We start from the raw sequence: 25450 nt of genomic DNA on the forward strand, positions 1-25450 counted from the left end.
CCTTGTGAAGGTCACAGATGGTTCCCACATTGGTAAACTTAGCGATGGTGCACTTTGTTGTCCGAAAGTTTGGTGCATGGCGCAAATGGATACCGAAATGTCTCGAGTAAAGACGCACCTGTATGACACTTTTCGTCTGCTGCCAAAGTTCAACAATTTTCGTCCGTTGTTGTACGGTCAGTCTTTGCATTTTTCTGGTGCTTGCTTGGTGTCAAAATACTCTTCAGGGTATCTGCAACAAGAACTTAAGCATTAGTGACAAAATTACTGCTTTTTTAGGATCAAACGAAGCATTTTAATAGTTGTATATTTTTTGGGACACCATATATCAAGAGATAAAGATATATATAAATATATATATATATATGTATATATGTATATGTATATATATATATATATATGTATATGTATATATATACATATATATGTATATATATACATATATATATATATATATATATATATATATATATATATATATATATATACATATACATATATATACATATATACATATATATATATATATATACATATATACCCCTAACCACTAACCTATCGTATCCCTAGTCCGTATCCCTACCACTACTTTCAACACCAGGCTATATATATACATATATATATATATATATATATATATATATATATATATATATATATATATTGTATATATATATATAATATATATATATATATATGTATGTATATATATTATATTATGTGTTATATTATATATATATATATATATATATATATATATATATATATATATATATATATATATATAGCCTGGTGTTGGCGTAGTGGTTAGGGATACGGCTTGGGATCCAAAAGGTCCTGAGTTCAATCCCCGTTGGCCACTTGAATTAATACACACCAGGAGGTTGACTCAGCCTGTCATCCTTCCAAGGTCGGCGAAGTGAGTACCAGTGTACTGGGCCCGTCGTATGCCCCGCTTAGAATAGGTGTACCATATCCCTGTGTCGTAAGAGGCGACCAGGGTTGCGTCAGGAAGGGCATCCAGCGTAAAACCTGTGCCAAATCATTATGCAGATCATAACAGATGATCCGCTGTGGCGACCCCTAACTGGAGCAGCCGAAAGAAGAAGAAGATATATATATATATATATATATATATATATATATATATATATATATATATATATATATATATATATATATTGTGACGTCCACGGGACTTGAACAGTCCCGCCAACGTAGAATGAGCCGAAACGATGGAGGTGGTTTATTTATTTATAACCCAAAGATGGCGGTTCTAATCGCTCTACCGCAAACAAGACGAGGAAGGTGGCACGAGTCGCTTTTCACTGAGTTGATAACGTTTATTCCTCTAACCAGAAATAACAAGACTCGGCAAGAAGAGGGATCCGGGGCGATTCGACGGGATGGTGTGGGATCGGGCGTGGGGAAAACACAGACAATTCCAATGAATATACAAATCTCAAATCCTCTAAGGCGCCAGGTACACACACACACACACACACACACACACACACACACACACACACACACACACACACACACACACACACACACACACACACACAAAACGTAGCTATTCCTGGTGGTCAGGCTGGACCGTGGTGTGGACGCAACAGTCCCTGGATTGGTGTCGGATGAGCTGGCCTTGAAGTAACACAGCCAGCCGATGAAGTTGGCCGGCCTTTGCCTTTCAGTGGAGGTTGGTGGAGGGAGTGCGGTGGTGCTGGCCACTCGAAAGGTAGGCTCGGACCGACCTTCCTGTCTCCATCCCACCTGTCGCCTTTGCCTGTCACTGTCCATACCCACTCCCTTAATTTGTGAAACCCAATTTGGCCCCAATTAATTTTTTTGTTTTATTTTCTTTTTATTCCTATACCTCCCACTATAATTCGTAATCCCCTAATCCCCTTTATCGTCCTTGTTTGGCTAACCTATCGTCCCCTAGCCTATTCCCAACCCCGACGTTCCCTTCCCGGAGGGGAACAAGGGAGAGCTAGCGTCCTGTGTCGAGGCCCAACAAAGCCTCAGGATGGCCTCCCCAGACTTCAGCGATTTTTTAACCCAAAGTGGGTCCAGCGGCCCACAACGAGAGCGAAGGGATGGATGGTGCGGAGGGGTACACTTCCTAATCTACCCTATCCATTTAACTGTTAAACTACCCCGGGCCTTTCAACAAGCGCCTCTCGCTTAACCTATCGGTTCTAGCAACCAAGATTCCCGTCGCCTGTGTTGGTGTCCTCGCCAATTCTGGGCCATGCCCTCCAATTTTCTCTCCGTGCCCTCACACGGTTTCATGGCTGGGATGCGTGGCAGGCACTTCCCTCTGCCAATTCTCTAACGATGGCACCCCCGGGCACTACACTGCCTCCGAGCCTACCAGCTCCCTAAACACCAGGGAGTGCCCTCCCTGGTGACTCCCCTGAAACGCTCACGTGGCAGGCTGGCTTCCCGGGCCCTTTCCGAGGGTCACCCGTGCCCACAACACTGCCCACGCGTCTAATGGTGCCCCGGGCCCCCGCATCATGCGGGCGCACCCGTGCCCACGACGCTATCCCGACCCCCCCATGGGCCCTTGGCCCACCGCGGCCGACTAGCCCGGTGCCCGGGGTACCCACTCAGCGATACTCACCGTTCGCAGCCACGCTCCCAGCCCGTCAACAGGGCTCCTGCACCCCTCCAAAATGGGTTCGAGCCTACATTCACACCAACAGCAAAACGACCTCCATTTTTCAATTTCACTAACCCAGCTACCTCACTTTACATTGACCCTGGGGTCCCTTGGGCGGGAGTCACTCCTCCCCCCAATCACTCATCGCACCATGCATTCCCTATTCGCTCCATTCACACAGACCCGCTGGCCTCACTCACTCAACACGTACAGTTTCACTCACAACCCACAACTCATCACTACATCTCTGCCATCCTGCTGACTTCATCCCCTAACTAACTCGTACTCCCATGTCGTCCCTTACACTATAGCACGTTCCATTTAACACTACGTAGCTAAGCTACGTCCCCCACGACACACCCACAGTCTGTCACTGTCTCCAAATCCTTATTTCCCATCCTAAATCTCAACTAACATCCCTCTACCTAATCCACTCCACGGACTCCATGAGGACTTTCCCCTGCCCCATGAAGTCGGTCTAACTAAGCTAACCCTTCCTCTAACTGGTGTCATCCTGTGCCCAGGCAGGGGGGGTCTTCCATCGTTTGCCCAGGGAATCCTGTTCACCCAAAAGCGAGGCTTGCTTTTTTTTTGTTTTTTTCTCGCAGCACCAGCGCGGCAACTCGCAACCTGCGCACCAGCACGGCAACTCGCAACCTGCGCACCAGCACGGAAATTCGCAACCGCGCTCCTTTGGCGTGACGTCATGGCAGATGTTCGCGACTCTTGTCCCTCTTGGACGGTACCATCCGGCAGGGATTCACCCTCCTACCAGATTCCAACCATACACGCAGCCATGATGTCACCCGGCGCATAAAAAAAACCAAGCCTCGTGTCTCGAGGGGCTCCCCACGCGAACACATGTGCTCTGCCCGTTGGAGCTTAACACACACGCCCGCGTGGAGAACCCGTCCGGTCCAAATCCAAAATCCTGCCTTAACTTTGTCCGTCGCGGGATCGGCAACATTCACCGCGCTCGTTTCCGGACCGGGACTTCACTCCCGCAAGCGAGCATGTGGCGGCCTCGTGCGTTGCACAGCACGGACCTCGCGCTCGCTGCCGTGTAAACCCGGCGCGGTGCTCAAAATAGCTACGACCGCTACCCGGCCCGTGTCCCTCTGTCGCCGTTGTCGTTGCCATTCCACCCATGCACACCTGCGTGTCACGACACACACACCACTCCATTACACTCACCCCGGGAGCCGCGGCTGCGTGCTCCCGCATGCCGACCGTCATCTCCCTTACATTCAGCGACCTCACACACATGGTCTCCCTCACACTCGGCCGCTCACTCACGCATGCCCTTTCTGGCATACACGTAGTTCCTTCCACTCGCGGTGCTTTTTTCACACACGGCGTGCTGGGAGGCACGTACTCCGGCACACTCGCAACCACACCACTCGCACACGGGGGCGCACTCACACACGGGGGTGCACTCACACCTTTCACCACACACACCGGGACAACCACACTGGGGATTCGTGTCCTCACAAGGGTTCCCGGGGCCTCTATACCCCCCCCCCAAGCTCGGCGTGCACCCATTCGCAGCACCCGTCCCCTCGAACTCGCTCAACATGACCGAACCCACCTGGTCATGATCAGCTTCAAGGGGGCAAACTCCCTCCCCTCGTTCCTGTTGGAGGCCATCCAGCTGCTCGCACCGGGTCACAAAACAGTCCGCCAGCTCACCCCCATAATCCTCCACTACCTCCATGTGTGTGTGCTCGTCCTTAACCCCGTCCAATTCACCCTCTATCTCCCGTGTCTCTGCCAACTCGGTCACCTCTTCACCCTTTACCTCCCTTGTCTCCACTATTTTTATTTCCTTTGTCGTCACCTCATGTCTCGTCTCACACGTTTCGGTCACCCCATTTAGTTTTTCCCTCTGTGTCACCGTTACTTCCTCCGTCACCTTTACACTTCTCGCCCAACACGTCCCCCGAATTATTTTGTCCTCACCCGCCTCCCTTGCGGGCCTGACAACCGTTGCACTCCCTCCCAGCTCGTTCGATCCCACACGTGGCGTCGCCATTTTGAGCTCCCCTGTTATTGCCAACATTTTCGCCGTGCCCGCTGCAGGCTTCAGCCCATGTTCTGCATCTCACCCCGCAATTTTTTCATTTCTTCTTTCATTCCGTTTTTCATTTCATCCTTCAATTGTTGTGCATTTGTTTTCATTTCGTTATTTATTCCTTCCATTTTGAGTGCGTTTCCATCCATTTTCGCATTCATTTTGTTTTCCATTCCGCTTATCGCTTGTAAAATCATGTTTACCTGGCCCATGTTAAGTGGGTCTGTGGCAGTCGCTTCGCCATCATTAGGCGTGGATTCGCCGGGGACCGGGGGAGGACCTTGACGGAGGAGGGGAGGGGGGGTGTCAAAAGCCGCGGCCGCCGCGCCCATTTTGAGCTCTGGGTCCGGTTGGGGGGGAAATTTTTCCTGTATCACAAACATTTCCTGCTCGGGGTTTCCGTCCCGGACCATGGATTCTACACATTCTTCATCCATCTCTCATACCCCCCAGCTCCCGCTCGCCTTGAAACTCCATCTTATTTCTCGTAAGGGGTTAATTTAAATTGCTCGTAATTTGGAGGGAATGGGGGGGTCGCTCCTCTCACCCCTGAACCGATTCCCATAAATTTAGCTTGGAGACCGGAGAGTTTGTTTCCCGCTCTCTGACACCAGTGTTGCGAGGCGGGGGATGGGTTTGTATCCCACGACCTGACACCAGTGTTGCGAATTCGCGCCCGCCGGCGTGCGGACGGCCACGTTACTCGAATCGCGGCATGTCGCCCACCAGTCGGACAATTTAGTCGTGACTCTCTCGGAACAACGCCGGAGATAGTCACGGGTTGGGGTTTAACCTCACCACGATCGTGCCAATTGCCCACCCGCGCAGGTTAGGGTTGCTCGCCAAATTCGATCTACCTAAGTACCTGCGCGAATGGTCGACCGGGCGATCGTACCACGCCACAGGCCGACTCCGGACACGAACCGCTAAAGCGGTCCGTTCCATGCTACAGTGATAACCGAGCGGTGTTATCGTCGGCCTTGACGGTTCTGATTAATTACCGGGATGTTGCACCCACTACGAACCCCTTTCCGTGATGCAAGATGGAGGGTCAATAAAAAAAGAAAAGAGACGAAGCAGAGCGGGAACAGTTCAATAAGCAAGCATTTTTAATCACACACACACACACACACACACACACACAGACAAACACGTATATACAGCCATACAGTCAAAAATGCACATATAACAGTTAAAACAATTATGCACAAAAAGCAAATGTAACAAAAGAAACGATGCAGAGCTACAACCGAATACGCGTACACACGGCAACACTTAAAACAATACAACTTGAGCCAGACTGGCGCCACCCACAGACATTTGCACAAAAACCCCAAAGAAAAGAAAGAAAGAAGTCGCGACTTCCCTTTTATGGCTGGTGAGTCCCTCTACCGCGACCGTCAATGTGGTCGCGCCTGGCCCCGACCTCTCTTGCGGCCGGCGAACTCTCTCCGGCACTCCCCGTCCGGACGCGCAGGTCCACCTCGCAACGGGCGCTGCCGCGTCTCCCGTCTGTGCCTTCGTGACAGGGCCGCTCACCAAGGCACGGGCGCAGGACCTCTTCCCGAAGACCAACCAGACCACCAGCCAAGATGAAAAGGAAGAGGTGGAAGAGGAAGCGCTCCAGGACGAAGAGGAAGAAGCGCTCGCGCGCCCGCACGTGTCCGTCTTTTATAGCGCGGGGGCTCCGCCCTTCGCCCCGCCCCGTTCTCGGCTCCACCTTCCTTCGAGAGGGTTCCCGAAAAGGGCGTTCCCTCATGCTTTCCCTCCACCCCGCTCCGTGCGGGGGCTGGGGGAGTCAGTTTTTGGCTCTGGGCCAGAGAGTTATTCCCCCAGAAAGAGGCCCTCCTTTACATGACTTCTGACCTTTGACCTGCATCGCCCCTCCTCCACTCCAAAGCGCGGGGAAGTCAAACGGAAGGAACAGGCGGGGAAACCTGCGCATCCTCGCAGTTCCCTCATTGGCGCCTTTGTTTGCCGTTCGGAAGCGGACGTAGTGGCGAAGATGTAGTAGCGTAGATGGTGGAGGTGGCGTGGTTGCAGTGTGGTTGGCGCTGTGATGTGGATGGCGTGGTTGTTGAAATGTTGTGTGTTTGAAATAAAAGATAGAAAAAGAAAAACGACTGACTCAAAGCGTCGCAGCCCGGATGGATCAAATAAAATCCCTCTATACAACGGGTTTGGGCTAACTACACATGTACCTATGAAGATATCTCACCTGAGGGCCCTTTATGGTGTAATGTGAATTTCCACAGCCGTAACAATATATATTGTTACTAATTAGCCGGTTCGGACAGCCACGTACGACAACTTAAGGCCCAATTGCAGTCGCGCGTCCGCCGAAACCCGGAATTCAGTCGTCGCTTCCGGACAACTCCGGAAACCTGCTACGGATGCCTTAACGTACCATAAACTGTAAATATTCTGTCCACGCGCTACAGGGTTAATCGCCGAATCTCGATATACCTAATTATCCGCGCAGACAGAAGTACCTATAATTTATACCTCGACGGAACTCGTACGGAAACGAGCCGCTTCAGCGTGCTCGTTCCATGTGCGATGCCGAGCGGTTATAATCGCCAAGTTCCATCGGACCAATTGACCACTTTAATTGGCTTTAATAGCCTGCTAATTTCCCGAGCGCGCAGTAGAAGTCAATGGGTGGAAATGACGCAACGAGCAGATTGACATTCAAACAATGGGGACATTTATTTCAACCAGGCAAACAATCAATGGGAGAAGGGGGCAAGACACGAGCAAAGCCGACAGCCGATGTTTATCTATTCTGTACAGGCATGCACTTAATTCAGTTCTACCTAACCAGACAAGGCGCCACAAAACACTTTCATACAAAACCCCCAGAAAAGAACAGGGCTCGTGAGCCTTTATTTCCACTCGGAGCCTGGATGACCGGAGGCTCACAAGAGGCCAGGCAGGTTACCTTGCCACCCCTTGTGAGGGCTCGAAGGTCTTCGGGTCAGTGACACCTGCTGTCCCTGGCTTGGCCCTCGTGTCGCACGCGCCGGTCGCTTGAGTGGCCGGGCGGCTTGAGCAGCTTGGTGAGCGGCTTGCTCGGTTCTCCTTGGTCGTCTGGCTTTCACTGCGGCCTGGGCGGTTGGGCCTGGCCGGCAACGCGCTTGGAGGAGTGAAGGGGTCTTTGCTGTGTTGGAGTTGATGCCCTTTTATGACCCGTCCACTGCCTCAGCACCACTCGACCGTCTCAAGGCCGTTTGCCCGGACCGCGACGTAGCTTGCCCGACGCTCGTCTCCTCCTCGGCCATTCACTGACGCTTCTCCAGCTCTCGTCTGGCGCTCCCTACTTCTCCACGACTGCCCGTGTCCCGAGAGCGATGAATCTCTGCTGATCTCTCCTCTTGAGGTGCGATGAATATCTCCGAATCAGCCTCTCCGTGCTTCCGCCCGTCTCCCGAATCAGCCTCGAACTCGTTCGAACTCCTCCCTTGTATTGGACTGAGGTGAGCCGCTCTTTGATCTCTCAACCTGAGGCCGGGCTCCGCCCACTTTTCACCTCTGACCGGTCCGATCGAGTGGCTGGCACGCTCCCCAGACCTTACACCTCCATATTTCTTTCTTTGGGGGCTTGTTTATCGTGAAAAGCCTCGTACCATTCAGGAATTGAAGGCTCAAATCACTGCAAAGTTTGAGGAAAATGATATCGAACTCTGCAGAAGTGTGTGCCTCTCTGTGCCTGCTCGGCTGCAATTGTGCATCGATCACGAGGGTGGGCACTTTGAAAATTGCAAGTAAAACAGCTTGGTACAGTTCCGTAATAATTTTTTCTTGAATAAATGGTTAGATAAACATGTCATTCATTTATTTCTACTTTCTTGTACACTGTAATACAAATGGCAAACAAACAATCGACTGACAGAAATCGGGCGCTACTTCTGACTCACCCTGTATATATCGATATACATATCGATATATATATATATATATATATATATATATATATATATATATATTTATATATATACATACATACATACATACATACATACATACATACATACATACATACATTGATATAGATATATTGCATTTGATGTCCCACAGTTTTATTTTTATTTTTTTATTTTTCTTAATGAAATATCACTATTTTCTTTCCTCTGCATAATATGAGAATTTACGTACCTTCATTGGGCGGTGTATATTAGACAGCCACCATGATCGCTGCAGACAAAACATGCATTACCTCGTTTGAGTTGTCATCAAAATGTTACTTTTTTCCCCTCAAAACAATATCTTCATTGAATGATATAAGATGCGTTGTTCAGTCTTCAAATGTACACGAGGCCTTTAAAACAATCTGAGCTACGTGGAGAGAAAAAGATGGTGACGTTTCTAGATGGCTGGAAGGTGTGGCCTGTAGAATGGGCAGTGCTTATGACCCACAGACACGAACTCGGCTTTATATATTAGACTGAAACTCATAAAGTTTTCTTTATTGTCAGGTCTAGTGGTTTAATGTAAAATAAAATGGTGACTCCACAGGAGAAAGCTCAGTGTGTCGAATGGTTCATCGAGATGAAATCTGACACACAATTTCAGCGTAATTTCCGTACGAGGTATGGAAGGAATCCACCATCGCAGACTCGTATTAGATAGTACAAGAGGTTTAAGGAGATTGGAAGTTGTCAGAAACAGAAAAGTACTTGTCCACCAAGCACAAGTGCGGCAGATGTTGAAAGAGTGTGTGAATCGTTTAAAAAAAAGTCCCAGAAAATCAATATGATGTGCATCCAGAGAACTGGGACGACCGACCACCACTGCACACAGGACTTTTGCATGAAAGACAAAAGCTTTCTGCCTATAAGGTGCAGATTGTGCAAGAACTCAAACCAAATGGCGGACCCAAACGCAAAGCGTTTGCCTTGGAAATTATCACTTGCATAGAGGATGACGAAGATTACCTGAAAAGGTCATGTTCACAGACGAAGCATGCTTTCATATATAGGGGAATGCCGGCCGGCACAATGTGAGGATCTGGGGCAATGAAAACCCCCCACGGGATCATTGAAAACATACGCGACAGTCCAAAAGTCAATGTGTGGTGTGGCCTTCAACCTCAAAATGCCGATATATTGGTTGGGTCGATATATCGGTCAACCACTAATTACGGTACAGCGTCTTTATCACACTCATTCCACACCTTGTCTTTCCTTGACTCTCACAGTGGTGTTTACATTATTCATGATTGAGGTGCGGCGTCTTTATCGCACACTTTCCTCACCTCATGTTGCCTCACCTCTCACAGTGGTAATTACAATATTGGAGATTATGGTGCACCATCTATCCCATGCTTTCCTCACCTCATGTTACCACACCTCTCACAGCAATGATTACAATATTAGTGATTATGGTGTGGTGTCTTTATCACATGCTTTCCTCACATCCTTACTCATCCTTGTGATTACTGTATTGATTGCGGTGCTATCCGTAACAATTTTACGTTTCTTTGACTTCCAGGACACCCAGTGGCCATCCGTGTTTGTTGGGCTGACACACGGATCCTCCTGGCTGGAGGGTGGGGGTGACCACCAGTATGTACAGTGCCTTCAGAAAGTAGTCACACCCCTCGACTTTTGTCACATTTTGTTGTGTTACAGACTGAATTTAAAATGGATTAATTTAATTTTTTTATCACCGATCTACACAAAATAACCCCATTATGACAAAGTGAAAACATGATTTTAGAATTTTTTACAAATCAATGGAACATGAAAAGCTGAAATGTCTTGCATCAATAAGTATTCAACCCCCTGAGTCAATACTTGGTAGAAGTAACTTGTCAGAGATAATAGCTTCGAGTCTTCTTGGGAATGTGTGTATCAGCTTTGTACATCTGAATTTGGGGATTTTCTCCCATTCTTTCTTGCAGATTTCCTCAAGCTCTGTCAAGTTGGATGGGGAGTGTTGGTGAAGAGCAATCTTCAGGTCTTTCCACAGATTCTCAATGGGATTCAAGTCTGGGCTTTGGCTGGGCCACTCCAAGGACTTTCACTTTCTTGTTCTGAAGCCATTCCAGTGTTACTTTCACTGTACGCTTGGGGTCATTGTCCTGTTGGAACGTAAATCTTTGCCGCAGTCTCAGGTCTTTTGCACTCTGAAGCAGGTTCCCCTCAAAGATTTGCCTGTATTTGGCTCCATTCATTGTTTTCTGTCCTTACAAGTCTCCCAGTCCCTGCCACTGAAAAGCATCCCCTGAGCATGATGCTGCTGCCACCATGCTTCACGGTAGGGATGGTGTTAGATGGGTGATGAGCTATGCTCAGTTTCCGCCAGACATAGCGCTTTGCATTCAGGCCAAAGAGTTCAAGTTTCATCTTAAGAGACCACAGAATATTTTGCCTCATGCTCTCAGAGTCTTTCAAACTCCAGGTGTGCTGTCGTGTGCCTTTTTCTCAGGAGTGGCTTCTGTCTGGCCACTTTCCCATAAAGCCAAGATTTGTGAAGTGCTGCAGAGATTGTTGTCCTTCTGGCAGGTTCTCCCATCTCAGCCAAGGTCCTTCTTGCCCGATTACTCAGCTTGGTTGGACTGTCAGCTCGAGGAAGAGCCTTGGTAGTTCTATATTCTTTCCATTTCGTAAAGATGGAGCTCACTGTGCTCTTGGGGACTTTAAACACTCTAGAAATGGTTTTATACCCTTCCCCAAATGTATGTATGCCTCCTCACAATTCTATCTCGGTGTTCTACAGACAGTTCCTTGAACTTCATTGTGGAGTTTCTGCTTTGACATGCACTATCAACTGTGCGACCTTTAATAGAAAGGTGTGTTTCTTTCTAAATCATGTCCGATCATTTGAATTGGCCACAGGTGGACTCCATTCAAGTTGTGCAGACATCTCAAGGATGATCAAAGGCAATTGGATGCACCTGAGCTCCATTTGAAGTGTCATCTCCAGGTTGTTGAATACGTATTGACACAAGACATTTCAACTTTTCATTTTTAATTAATTTGCTAAGATTTCTGAAAACATGTTTTCACTTTGTCATTATGGGGTATTTTGTGTGGATGAGTGACAATTTTATTTTAAATTTAATTCATTTCAAATTCAGGCTGAATACAACAAAATGTGAAAAAAGCTGAGGGGAGTGAATACTTTCTGAAAGCACTGAAACAAATCAGGACATAACAGAACAAAAGGAACAGTAGAAAAGGAGCTGAAAACATACCAGCAGCAGGGTTGTGTGCCAAAATAGAAGGAGACTTGGACAAATATGGGATGTGGGGAAGAATGAGGGTGAGAGGAGGCCGCACAGGATGGACAGGATAGATACAGAAGGAAACTCTTGGGAAGCAAAAACTGGAAGTTTGGAAGGAGTTTAGCTTGGGGAGGGATGACGGGGGTAGAAAAGTTCATGTTTGTAGATTGAGGATGATCTGAGATGGTGGTTAACAGGAGTCTTGAAGACCTGGAGGTAAGAATGAGATTAAAGAGACTGTAGAAGTTGATTCCACAGGTGGGGAAAACAGAGGAACAAATGAGTGGCGAGAAGCATAAAGCATGGGTTTATTAACTCATTCAAACTAATAAAAAGCAGTCAGTATGGGTTTATGAAAAGTTAACTTTTGGTTTTACATAGCAGTTGTTGATTGGGTGGATAAGGGAAGGATAGTGGATGTAGTATATCTAGACTTTCAGAAGGCATTTCATAAGGCACCACATAGGAGGTTCTTCGCTAATGTGAGGGCTTGTGGAGTGGCTGGTCGACTGGTGAACTGGATTGAAACTGGTTTAGTAATAGTGTGGAAAGAATCACTGTGGGTGGGGGAGGATGTCTCGTTGGGATGATGTAAGTTGTGGGGAACCTCAGGGATCAGTACTCGGACCATTATTATTCATAATTTATTTCAATGATTTGGATAGTAGAGTTCAGAGTCGGCTTTCCAAATTTGCAGATGACACAAAACTTGGAGGTAAGGCATATACATATGAGAGAGAGAGATGATCAGATTCAGGAAGGTCTAGTCGAGATGCTTTCCCAGATTGGGCAAAAAGATTGACAGATGTAGTTTAACAGAAAGAAATGTAAGGTGCTGGGGATGGGTAGGAATAGAGTGAAAATAGGGATTATATAATGCAAGGGTCAATATTTGAGCATGTCATACAGGAGAATGATCTTGGGATTGGTAATAGATACGAGGGATAGGCAGACAAGACAATGCCAGGCAGCTATAGTTGAAGCTAATTGGGTTTTAGGTTGTATCCGTAAGGGGATAAAGTATATATCAAAAGAGTTAATGTTCACTACAGGATATAGTGAGACCACACCTGGAATATTATGTTCAATTTTGGTCACCACATGTGCAGATGGATATAGTCATCATAGAGAGGGGACAGTATAGGACTAACAGATTGATTTCTGGGTCTAGTTAAACTCAGCTCTGAGAAGCGGTTGAAGGAAAGCAGGACTTTTTACATGATAAAGGTGACGAAGACAGTCATCAAGATTGGGATGGAAATGATAATTAAAGGCACGAACAAAGACTGCGCTTTATGAACACGATGGTGGATGAGGCACGAATGTACGTGCCATCCAGAGAAGGAGAAAAAGGAGGTATGGAAAGCAGAATGGGAGAAAGGTGTTCGGAAGCAAGTATGTGGGGGGATTGAACATTAAAATTCCGTTTAAAAAGGTTTAAACTCTTCTGCGTATGGGTTGGTTTGAGTTGAGCGAACTAGCTGGTGGAATGGGCAGTCCTCAGCCGCTCCTGGACTTGCACAGTCAGCTGTTGCAATGAATTCCATCAAGGTAGTGTGTGGGGCACTCCCCCACCAAGTGGTCTGTTGTCTGTAATCTCACCGCAGTCACAAGCTGCAGTGTCAGTCATGTTCCCGAAGTGCATGCATGCGTTGAAGTGCCCACCATCCATCCGGAGATTGCTCAGCCGCACCACGTCTCGTGCGGTAGGCAGTAGCCAAAAGGCGTGATGGAGATCGGCAGAATTTGTTGCAATCTACAAACAGGCTGTTTCCTTCTCCACTCACTGAGTAGCCATTGTTGTCTGCCCTGCCTGTTGTTTGACTGGATGAACGGTTGAGGTAAGGGGTTGAGCCGCTCTGGTGAAGAGCTTGTTGCTCTTGACTCGTTGCACATGCAGTTCTCCTAGGCTTCTGTGATACACACGGTGCGCAGGTTGTTCAGCTACTTTGAAAGCAGTCTGTCAGCCCAGATACTTTCACCCATAGATCCACCCACCAATATTTAAAGCTTAAATTGATGGAGTAAGAGGCGAGGAAGAAGAATAATTAAATAGAGGAATGAAAGAGTGTAATGGAATGAATTATTTATTAGTTGAGAATGAATGATATTTAATCATTATATTTTGAGGTCATTTTGAGAAGGAAAAAAGGGAAAGGTTTAACGAGGGCAAAATTTAGCAAGATGCGGGTAAGGAGGTAGGGAAAATGAAAAGTTATTGCGGTGAATTCAGGCTACGAGTACCGTTTAAGGAAGATTGTGCAATCCGATGATGAAGCAACATGTGGCCATACATGCATGTAAAAACAACACACACACACACACACACACACACACACACACACACACACACACACACACACACACACACACACACACACACACACACACACACACACACACACACCTTCTATGACACTTGGGAAAGCTAGTAAATGACATGCTTATGCTGGGATAGAAAGTACAAGACGGTCACCTTCTGAATGTTGGCATTCACATGCTTGGAAGCATTTTGCTTGGAATGGAGCCAGGATGAAACTTGTTGCTCGAATAGCAACCGAATACAGTATTGAGAAATACAGGTGCCAAAAAAAATTGGAAATATAAAAATAAAGAGAATATTTTCAGATGCTTTAATGCTTACCAATAATTCCAAATTATTGAAGAATACACAATGAGAGCTTTATTAATTTCTGGCTCATGTCTTCTAATTTCTTCACAAATGAGCACAAAGTATTATTCCACTTCGTTTGTGAAAACAGATCGTTGAGCATGTGCCTCGTAGTTAAATTAACCAATTACAGTGCGGCGAATGAAACAAACCGATAATGTAAAGTGTTTTATGAAGTAATTGTTTCAACATCACGAACACTATCATGACACAAGAGACTTGCATGCTTTTAGAGATCATTCAGATTTTGCAACTGCAATGGAATAAATGTAACGACTTCATTCTGCATTTTGTGCCCACACCTCTAATAGACTGGCTCTTTTTCTGTTCTTCTCAACAGCTTGTGCATGATTATTATTATTATTATTATTATTATTATTATTATTATTATTATTTTTTGTATACCTTGGTCGAGGCTCGTATGAGAGCTAACACACAACTCACAGCAAGGGGGCATGAGACGAGGGGCGGGAGTGGAAGGGACAAAACAGTGGGAAACAGACACATTAGGTGAACTGTGGAAGGGAGAGGGATGGGGATGGGACGGGGAACATGGCGAAGAGAAGATGGACATTACAGGGACTTTCAGGAAGGAAAGCAGGGGAATTGAAGGAAGTGGGCTTGGGTGGATTATCGGGGGTAGAAAAGATTGAGGATTTGGATGGGGGAGGATAAGAGGTGGTGGTGAACAGCTGTTTTGAAAGCCTGGAGGGAAGAATGGGAAAGAATAGAGTGAGGAAGTTTATTCCAAAGGCGGGAAAAAAGAGGAATGAAAGAGTGAAGATGAGCAGTGATTCGTGATTTTGGTAGTTTTACCAGAAGGGGGTTGTTGGCGGACCTTGAGCGCACTGTAGAAATGTGGTGGGGACAAATTGCAGAGAGAGCAGGGGGGGCAAGGCTGGAGAGGAGTCGGTAGAAGACAGAAAGACCACCGACTAACCTGCGGTGATTGAGTGAGAGGCCCAAAGACTCAGCTTCATTGCGGGAGATGCCGATGATCTTAAATGCCCTGGTTTCGACAGCGTGAAGCCGAGAAAGGTGGGAGGCAGGAGCACCAGCCCAGAGGGGAGAGCAGTACTCCATCAGGCTACGGACAAAAGCTTTGTAAGTGGTCAGGAGCTCAAGAGGGCCGAGGAAGGACTTTGCACGACGGAGGATTCCCAGTCGGCGACTGGCTTTGAGGTGAGGTTGGAAATGTGACTTTCCCAGGAAAGGTCATGGCAGATAGTGAGACCCAGAAGCTTGAAAGAAAAGACTTCTTCCAGAGGATTGTTGAGAAAGTGGATGGGGGGGGGGGGTTCTAAACGGTCCTTTCGAAGAGACATAGTGAGAGTGTGAGATTTGTCTGGATTGAAAGACATGTTCCACGTGTTGGACCAGTTTGTGATTTTATCCAGATCTGCAGTGAGCGAAGAAGCTGCTGCTTGCCGGTCTGAGGAATGACAGATGGTACGGCAGAGGGTGGAGTCGTCGGCAAAGAGAAATAGAGGATTTTCCAGAGAGTCGGAGAGATCATTGATAAAAACCAGAAAAAGAACGGGGCCCAGAACGCTACCTTGAGGAACTCCAGCCTGCACAGGAAGAGGGGATGAGGGAACTCCATTTAGGGCCACACGTTGACTGCGACAGGAGAGGAAGTCTGCGAGCCATGAGTGGAGATGGCCTTGAATACCATGGGCAGAGAGTTTGGTGAGTAGTGCAGGGTGCCAGACTGTGTCAAAAGCACGTGATATGTCCAGGGATACGGCTCGGATTTCCTGTCTGGCATTGAGGACCTCCATCCATTGATGGGAGAGCAGAAGCAGCATATCCAGGGGAGAGTGACCTGGTCTGAAACCAAATTGATGATCAGAAATCAAGCCATTGGAGAAGAGGAAGGATTTCATGTCTGAAGCGATGATGGATTCCATCACCTTGCTGATGATTGGGAGAAGGCTGATTGGTCTGTAGTTATAGGGATCTGTTTTTGCACCTTTTTTATGCAGGGCAGTGATGTTAGCAGATTTCCAAGCAGATGGCAGATGACCTTGGGCAAATGAGAGGGTGAATAGAACAGAGAGAGGGTGAGCAAGAGCAGAAGAGCAGGCTTTGAGGACACGCGGGCTGATACCGTCTGGACCGGTTGCAGAATCTGACTCGAGGTTAGAAAGCAAGCTCTCCACCTTGTCAGGAGAAAAGGATGCAGAGTCCAGGGACAGTTGGGTGCGACTGGGTAAAGTGGGTAGAGATAGTGATGGGTTTAGGACACAAGATTTAGCTGCAAACACCGAGTTTAGACATTCAGCTTTATCACGTGTGGTATCAGCAGTGCGGCCATTTGAGGTAAGGGAGGGGATGGAGGGGGAACATACACCAGAAACAGATTTGATTGGACACCACCAGGATTTTGAGGAGGGACAGAGGTTTGAGAGTTCAGACTTGAGATGAGAAAGATGTTGTTTTCTGGCTCTCCTGAGGGTAGATACACACTTGTTCCGAGCTTTGTGGAAGGAACTGAGATTGCCCTCAGTTGGGTTTGCTTTCCATGAGGCAAAGGCAAGTTGTTTCAGGACAACTGCCACGCCACAAACTTCAGTGAACCAAGGGTGGGAGGAAGGGGTAGGACAACTGAACACGAGAGGGGATAAATCTGTGCATGAGGGAGAGCAAGTTTCTTTGAAAGAATTCCCAGGATGAGTTGATGTTTGAGAAAGTAGTGATAGGAGACCAGTCTGTAAGTTTGATGGCTGCTCGGAGACCCTGCCAGTTGGCTTGAGTGAAATGCCAGACTCGACGGCGGTGAGGTGGTTCTCTGATAACAGCCAGAGAGATGTCCACTTTGACAAGGACGTGGTCAGAGGAACCGATTGGAGCGAAGGAAGAGCAGCAGATATTGTCAGGGAAATTTGTCAAAATCAGATCCAGAAGAGATGGAGTACCATTGGTTGAGATCCGGGTCAGGAAGTTGACCGATTGAGTCAGTCGTAATGAGTCGCAGAAAGCTTTTGCTGAGGTGCCATGGCAGGTGAGAGAGGTACCCACACCTAGCCAACTGGCGTGATGACAATTGACGAGTGAAGCCTGAGAAGTTGTCACTTTTCACACATCATCCCTTGTGGATTTAGCACAACAAGACTGAAATTCACAACATATCCATATTGGTTTATTTCTTCTTTTTTTGTTTGATTGATGTTTGTTTTGCCTCCATCCAAAACTTTCACAAGCAACTGCTTGTGAAAAAGTGGTTTCTCTGTCCACCACCTCCTTTTTGGTGTTGCACCCTCTGCCCTTTCCATGCTTTGCCCCCTCTTCCCCCTCCTTCAGGTTTCTGCAGGGTGCATTCAGTCCACCAGCAACCCCTGCAGCTGAAATTCCCAAAATTCAGAATCGCTGCTCATCTCCACTCATTTGTTCTTCTTTTTTCCCTGCCTGTGGAACCAACTTCCACATCCTCTTCAATCTCATTCTTCCCTCTAGGTCTTCAAGACAGCTGTCCACCACCATCTCAGATCATCCCCCATCTAAAACCATGATCTTTTCTATCCCCTTTAACCACCCCCACCCTTCCCCATGCCCACCTCTTTCCAAATTCCCAGTTTTTCCTTCCTGATCATTTGCTTCCTTCTCCATCTTGTCCACTTGTGCCTCCTCCCCTTAACTTCATTCTTCCCCATATTCCTTATCTGTCGAAGCCTCACTCTATTCTGTCCTTCAACCGCTGCTGTTGGTGTTTCTCTCTCTCTCTCTTTCTCTCTCTCTCTTCCTCTCTCTTCCTCTCTCTTCCTCTCTCTTCCTCCCTCTTCCTCTTCCTCTTCCTCTTCCTCTTCCTCTTCCTCTTCCTCTTCCTCTTCCTCTTCCTCTCTTCCTCTCTTCCTCTTCCTCTCTTCCTCTCTCTCTCTTCCTCTCTTCCTCCCTTCCTCTCTTCCTCTCTTCCTCTCTTCCTCTCTCTCTCTTCCTCTCTTCCTCTCTCTCTCTTCCTCTCTTCCTCTCTCTCTCTTCCTCTGTTCCTCTCTTCCTCTCTTCCTCTCTCTCTCTTCCTCTCTTCGTCTCTCTCTCTTCCTCTCTTCCTCTCTCTCTCTTCCTCTCTTCCTCTCTCTCTCTTCCTCTCTTCCTCTCTCTCTCTTCCTCTCTTCCTCTCTCTCTCTTCCTCTCTTCCTCTCTCTCTCTTCCTCTCTTCCTCTCTCTCTCTTCCTCTCTTCCTCTCTCTCTCTTCCTCTCTTCCTCTCTCTCTTCCTCTCTTCCTCTCTCTCTCTTCCTCTCTTCCTCTCTCTCTCTTCCTCTCTTCCTCTCCCTCTCTCTTCCTCTCTTCCTCTCTCTCTCTCTTCCTCTCTTCCTCTCCCTCTCTCTCTCTTCCTCTCTTCCTCTCCCTCTCTCTTCCTCTCTTCCTCTCCCTCTCTCTTCCTCTCTTCCTCTCCCTCTCTCTTCCTCTCCCTCTCTCTTCCTCTCCCTCTCTCTTCCTCTTCCTCTCTCTTCTTCTTCCTCTCTCTTCCTCTTCCTCTCTCTTCCTCTTCCTCTCTCCCTCTTACTCTTCCTCTTCCTCTTCCTCTCTCTTCCTCTTCCTCTCTCTCCCTCTTCCTCTCTCTTCCTCTTCCTCTCTCTTCCTCTTCCTCTCTCTCTCTCTTCCTCTTCCTCTCTTCCTCTCTTCCTCTCTCTTCCTCTTCCTCTCTCTTCCTCTTCCTCTCTCTTCCTCTCCCTCTCTCTTCCTCTCCCTCTCTCTTCCTCTCCCTCTCTCTTCCTCTTCCTCTCTCTTCTTCTTCCTCTCTCTTCCTCTTCCTCTCTCTTCCTCTTCCTCTCTCTTCCTCTTCCTCTCTCTTCCTCTTCCTCTCTCTTCCTCTTCCTCTCTCTTCCTCTTCCTCTCTCTTCCTCTCTCTTCCTCTTCCTCTCTTCCTCTTCCTCTCTCTTCCTCTTCCTCTCTCTTCCTCTTCCTCTCTCTTCCTCTTCCTCTCTCTTCCTCTTCCTCTCTCTTCCTCTTCCTCTCTCTTCCTCTTCCTCTCTCTTCCTCTTCCTCTCTCTTCCTCTTCCTCTCTCTTCCTCTTCCTCTCTCTTCCTCTTCCTCTCTCTTCCTCTTCCTCTCTCTTCCTCTTCCTCTCTCTTCCTCTTCCTCTCTCTTCCTCTTCCTCTCTCTTCCTCTTCCTCTCTCTTCCTCTTCCTCTCTCTTCCTCTTCCTCTCTCTTCCTCTTCCTCTCTCTTCCTCTTCCTCTCTCTTCCTCTTCCTCTCTCTTCCTCTTCCTCTCTCTTCCTCTTCCTCTCTCTTCCTCTTCCTCTCTCTTCCTCTTCCTCTCTCTTCCTCTTCCTCTCTCTTCCTCTTCCTCTCTCTTCCTCTTCCTCTCTCTTCCTCTTCCTCTCTCTTCCTCTTCCTCTCTCTTCCTCTTCCTCTCTCTTCCTCTTCCTCTCTCTTCCTCTTCCTCTCTCTTCCTCTTCCTCTCTCTTCCTCTTCCTCTCTCTTCCTCTTCCTCTCTCTTCCTCTTCCTCTCTCTTCCTCTTCCTCTCTCTTCCTCTTCCTCTCTCTTCCTCTTCCTCTCTCTTCCTCTTCCTCTCTCTTCCTCTTCCTCTCTCTTCCTCTTCCTCTCTCTTCCTCTTCCTCTCTCTTCCTCTTCCTCTCTCTTCCTCTTCCTCTCTCTTCCTCTTCCTCTCTCTTCCTCTTCCTCTCTCTTCCTCTTCCTCTCTCTTCCTCTTCCTCTCTCTTCCTCTTCCTCTCTCTTCCTCTTCCTCTCTCTTCCTCTTCCTCTCTCTTCCTCTTCCTCTCTCTTCCTCTTCCTCTCTCTTCCTCTTCCTCTCTCTTCCTCTTCCTCTCTCTTCCTCTTCCTCTCTCTTCCTCTTCCTCTCTCTTCCTCTTCCTCTGTTACATCCTGATCCATTGTATGTTCTAGCTCTTCCACGAGCCTTGACCTTGTATTCAGTGAAAGACTAATTTTTATCACCAGTGTCCAATATGCTTTTTCAAAAAATGAGCCATTGCTGAGTCCACTAAGTTTTGGCCATCACTTTGATCTCAAAAATCTGTATGCAAATGTTCTACCCAGGCTGTGCTCGGAAAGCCGAGATGAGCGGGACTCGCCGGACAGCGTGGTTCCAGCTTCGTCCCCTGAAAGCATCCTCGGGCCTGAGGAGCCCTCACGCTTTCCCGATCTGGGAGAGATCCCACTTCCACCTGAGCCTTGTCTCTCGCCTGTAATTCCCATCCTACCCAGTGCTACAAACACAGGTATCTATGGTATTAACAAATACTACATTGATCCAGACCTCACTTCTTCATATGAATCCCCTGTGAAAGTCAATATGAACGGCATTTTTCAAAGTCCACAAATGGGGTTCAGAGTTTGTGTCCGAGTCACAACGATTCATTAAAATTTTGGCTTTTCCTTGAAACAACCCACACATCGTTGTAATTGTTGTTGTTTTTTATACCCTCTGCCCCCTCCCAACCCCCCAATTCACATACCACTGTCATTTGTCCTACTTTTGACCTTCAATGCTCCTCTGCATTTTTTACATTCTGACAGTTGATTCACTGGGTGGAAGGTTGGCTATACTTTCATCCCTACCAGTAATACCGCTCAAAGACCCAGGCAGACTTTGTGGCCCACCACAACCAAGAGACGTGCAGCGGCTCAACCAGACCAGCATTACACTCACCTTGTCTACTGGTGCTGCAGAGGTGTGTCACAATTTCATTTAAATCTTACTTTGCACTTTTTGACTTGATTTCTCATTGACGTTTAAATGTTGCTTCTGTATCGACTTTGGGGCTTGCTGTTGTTGCTCTTTAAAATTGTAACACTTGTAGTAGTTGGGGATTCCCCCCCCCCCCCAAGTCAACAGGGCATGTCTACATTAAGGTCCTTTTTTGAGGGTCTTGTGTTTTCGGAATGAAAAGAAACAAGGAATTACAAGAAAAAGAGCAATCAGAGATTTCAGACCCTTTCCAGGACCTCTTTTGAATGGTGCATTTTTATAGGTTTCAGAGTAAATCCAATATGGCTGTCAAACCATGTGACCTGTGATATCATATGTGTGAACCTTTTGTTCCTAATAGACAGGCAGTCATACATGTTAAGTTTCACCTCGATTTGTTCAGCCACTTCAGAGAAGATTTTTGATGGTTTTTTTTTAACAATATGGCTGCGAATCACGTGACTGATGACGTCATGATGTTTTTTTTTTCTGCGGACCATTTTATCCCAAAATGACCTTCAAAAATGTTCGTGCTGATCGGATGTGGCGTTCTACATATGCAATTATGACGGCATAAATAAATCGCACTCGTGCTCCATCAGTACTTGCCATGTGCCAAGTTTCAATTTTTTCCTTGGTGCGGTTTCAGAGATACAACGGTCCAAAGTTTTTTTCCCGTTTTTCCAATATGGCTGCCGCACCACATGACCTATGACGTCATAATTATCAATAAAACATTCTACATGCGTAGTCACACCAATGGCGAAAATTTCCTCTCAATCCGACAAGTGGTTGCAGAGAAAAACATGAAAGTTCTGTGTGGACAAACAGACAGACAAACAAACAAGCCGGTAGACGGACATGGGTAGTCGACTACCCATACCAATAGAACCTGACGCGATGGGCCCGTTCGATGGGGAATGACCTGAGGATTAAGCACAAGAAAATTCATGATTTTAATGGTTAATGGTTAATGCTTCAAGGGTTAATGCTGCAGATTGTTTTTTTGTTAAAATACCCCCACATTTAGATTTTTTCGGCAACAGCTTGGCAACGGAGGTGTCCATAGCAACGGTTCTTTCTCACACATAACTAGGACATACCATGAACCTATCATACCAGTTTCATGTATATCTGACTCATAGTCTCTGAGATATAACGAACTTCGTTTTTTTATTGTTTTCGACCAGGGTTCATTCAAAGTCTATCTTCTCCGACAGTTTTCATAGGATCCGGATGGAAATTTTTGACAATATGGCTGAATGTACAGTACTGCCCACAGTCGCTCGTGGCCCGATTTTTGATTTTCGAAAAAATAATTTTTTATGATTTTTCAAAAATTTCAAAAGTCCCGTTGCTGGGCAACGTTGGTGTCCATAGCAACGGTTCTCATTTACACACAACTAGGTCATGGTATGAACCTACCAACCAAGTTTCATCGAAATCGCCATTTTAAATACTGATAATAAGGGTAGAACAAATCTCAAAAAAAAATTTAATTTTTTTTTTTTTCGACTAAATCGACTACCCAACACAGACAACCAAACGGACCCAAATGCAAAATACTCTCTCCTCTGGCGATAGCAACAAGGAAATTTGATGCAGGAGTTGGCCATTCGGCCCATCATACCTCCGCTACACCAACACCAGATTAAATAAATCCATCAAGCTAATGACTTCATTGAATTGAGGGTAGCGGGAGGAATGAGGGAAAAGCAAAGAATGAAGCTGCATCACCATATCTGTCTCAAAGTTGTTTTTTTCACAACAGATGAATAACTAACCACATTAATTAAAGCAACTTTGTGGATTCAACCACATGAAGAGGAAAACTGGAGTTGCTTGGAAAGCCATTTGAGTTAACCCCATGCAGTGCCTTGTCAAAAGAGTGGTTGAAGGTGTGCCTGTACGATGTCTAAATCGAGCTTTTCCTTAAAGCCACATAAGCAACTCCTGTAATAGTCTTGACCTGTTGGGGCTAAAGTATCAACTACGATATGTTCAGGACTTGAACCGAAATTCTGATGATACCTCACACGGCCTTGGGCTCACCTGACTTGAGCTCCCATGTGTCCATGACAGAACATTTCTGGAGTCGTGACAGCCGTGGCGGAACTGCTGGGAGTCACGGTGCCCAAGAGTTACGAGGTGCGAGACTCTCCTGCTGCTGCACACACCATGCTCGACCACTTCTCCTCGCCGTCCTCTTTGTCTACTTGCCGTGGTGCGTGGCTCAACCACAACTGCATCCCACACTGCATTGCTCTACTTTGAGAGCACCCAAAAACTGCTACATCCTGTGAAATAATTTTAGGAAGTGCACTTTGTACGCATCTCTTTGAGGAATTTGAAATACCTTGCCACTGATCTGGTCCATGAATGTGCAAGCTTGTTAAGTGTATATATTCTGTAGTAGGAAGTTATTTCCCTTCATATTTTGCCATTTTCGAATGTAAACTCACCTTTTGCAGTCAGAGATTTTTTTTTATTTATTCAAAGACAGGTTTGTGTTCAAAAGTCCCTTGGAGCTGCTCTGCCAATCTCTCTCAATTGTGCCGCAAGCAGACATACGGCGAGTTGGCTATCTGTTTGAATACAATCTGGTAGTTTCTGATGATAAATCATTGGGCTCTAAAAGATGAGGAACAATTTGCACGTAGAGGTGCATGATGGATTTTGAAGAGACGCATAATCTGCAAAAATGCCTGCGAGACCTTCCGCGTCACCTTCTCCACTACCCCGTTCCCACCCAGTCTCCCTTCCTCATCCATCTTTTCCCCTATCATACCTGTCCACTCCTCTGTTATTCCCATCCCTCACCTTTCCAGCCTTCCGGCAAATGTGTCCGACTTTGTCTCAGTTGAAGTGCACTCGGTGGTCAGAACATCTTGTTCTCATAATCCCTGGTTGGTTGTGCTTTGTGGTTTTTGCCTTTATCTAGAACCACATATTTTGCATTGCTTTTCATGAATGTTATGTGGAGTTGGATTTGCCATTGAATCAGAGCAGTCGGAATTTCCTTTTTTGAAAGTCCTTTAAAGGCAAAATAAAGAATCCTTTAATTAAAAGGGTATTGTCACAATTGTCCTATGGGTGAATACATCATTGATTCTTTCCTGCTAGTTCCCTTGTTGTTGTCAGTGATTTGTTGTGGTTGATGATTTCTATGTGCATATCACATATTATATGCCACCTGGTGTTGGCTTAATGGTTAGGGTGGTGTGATTGGTATACTAAGGTCGTGAGTTCAAATCCCGCTTCGCCATTGAAGTAATATAAGGTGGGGGTGACTCAGCCTGTCATCCTTCTGAGGTCGACACAATGGGTACCATCTTGCTGGGACATTTGAGCCATTCGCGTTTCCTGCGTCGGAGTGGCGACCAATCCAGGATTGTGCCCAATGGCCGAGGAGACTGCTTCGGCAGCACCAATGCTCTGAACAGTGTGTGGTCCCAATGGATTTGGATTTGGGATCACATATTATAACTATGAGTTTTGGTTGGCAGTGTTTTCAAGGAAGATTCCCTCCAGTATTTTCTCATTCACTACCAGTGGAAAGAAATAATTTGTCACATGTAGTATGTCTGCAAACCATATCAGTGATCAAGTTATCCTCCATCAACAGGTTACGTAGAAGACACAATGCGAGTGGCTCGTCTGAAAGCTCAAAGTCACAGTCAAAGTGGATGATTTCACTTAATAAAGTGTAATATATAAACATATAACTTGTATTAAAGATGCAAAATCTTCATCTGTTTCATATTGTTGAATTGCAACTTATTTACAGTATCGAATCGTAGTGATGTGGGACCAGCACGTATTGACCAGCGGTGTGCCATCCGTGCTGAGTGGTGCCGACATTGTGATGTCTCTGTGACTGGAGCTGGGGTGCGCAAGGCAGGCAAAGATCTTCCAGGACACAGACAGGTGCTGTGATTCTGCAGCTTCGTGCATCAATCTGTGCTGCTTTGCTGTGTCGCAGCAGTTTAATGCCACGCTTTTAGAGAGAGAGAGAGAGTGGGAGAGAGAGAGAGAGAGAGAGAGAGAGAGAGAGAGAGAGAGAGAGAGAGAGAGAGAGAGAGAGAGAGAGGAAGTGTCCTGAGCAGGACAGGTTAACAAACCACATAGTTTGTTGTTTGTGTGGCAGCTTGTGCT

The 25450-nt window shown here is 46.8% G+C and overlaps 1 protein-coding gene across 14 annotated transcripts in view; it reads left to right on the forward strand.

Annotated features, from left to right (window-relative positions):
* The window catches only part of LOC147030538 (histone-lysine N-methyltransferase 2C-like), a 240631-nt gene that overhangs the window by 191444 nt on the left and 23737 nt on the right, over nt 1–25450 (forward strand). For 13 of the 14 annotated variants that reach the window (XM_085874679.1, XM_085874678.1, XM_085874680.1 and 10 more), the window contains 4 exons: nt 20644–20825; nt 21124–21278; nt 23378–23519; nt 25083–25222. In XM_085874679.1, the coding sequence (XP_085730805.1) occupies nt 20644–20825; nt 21124–21278; nt 23378–23519; nt 25083–25222 (619 nt within the window). Of the gene's footprint in view, nt 1–20643; nt 20826–21123; nt 21279–23377; nt 23520–25082; nt 25223–25450 lie in introns of those variants that run through there. The other variant, XR_015056437.1, reaches the window with a different exon arrangement.

The sequence above is a fragment of the Eptatretus burgeri genome, chromosome 3 (genome assembly GCF_056783735.1).
Source record: "Eptatretus burgeri isolate ZD-2024b chromosome 3, Ebu_testis_v1, whole genome shotgun sequence".
Classification (NCBI taxonomy): Eukaryota; Metazoa; Chordata; class Myxini; order Myxiniformes; family Myxinidae; genus Eptatretus; species Eptatretus burgeri.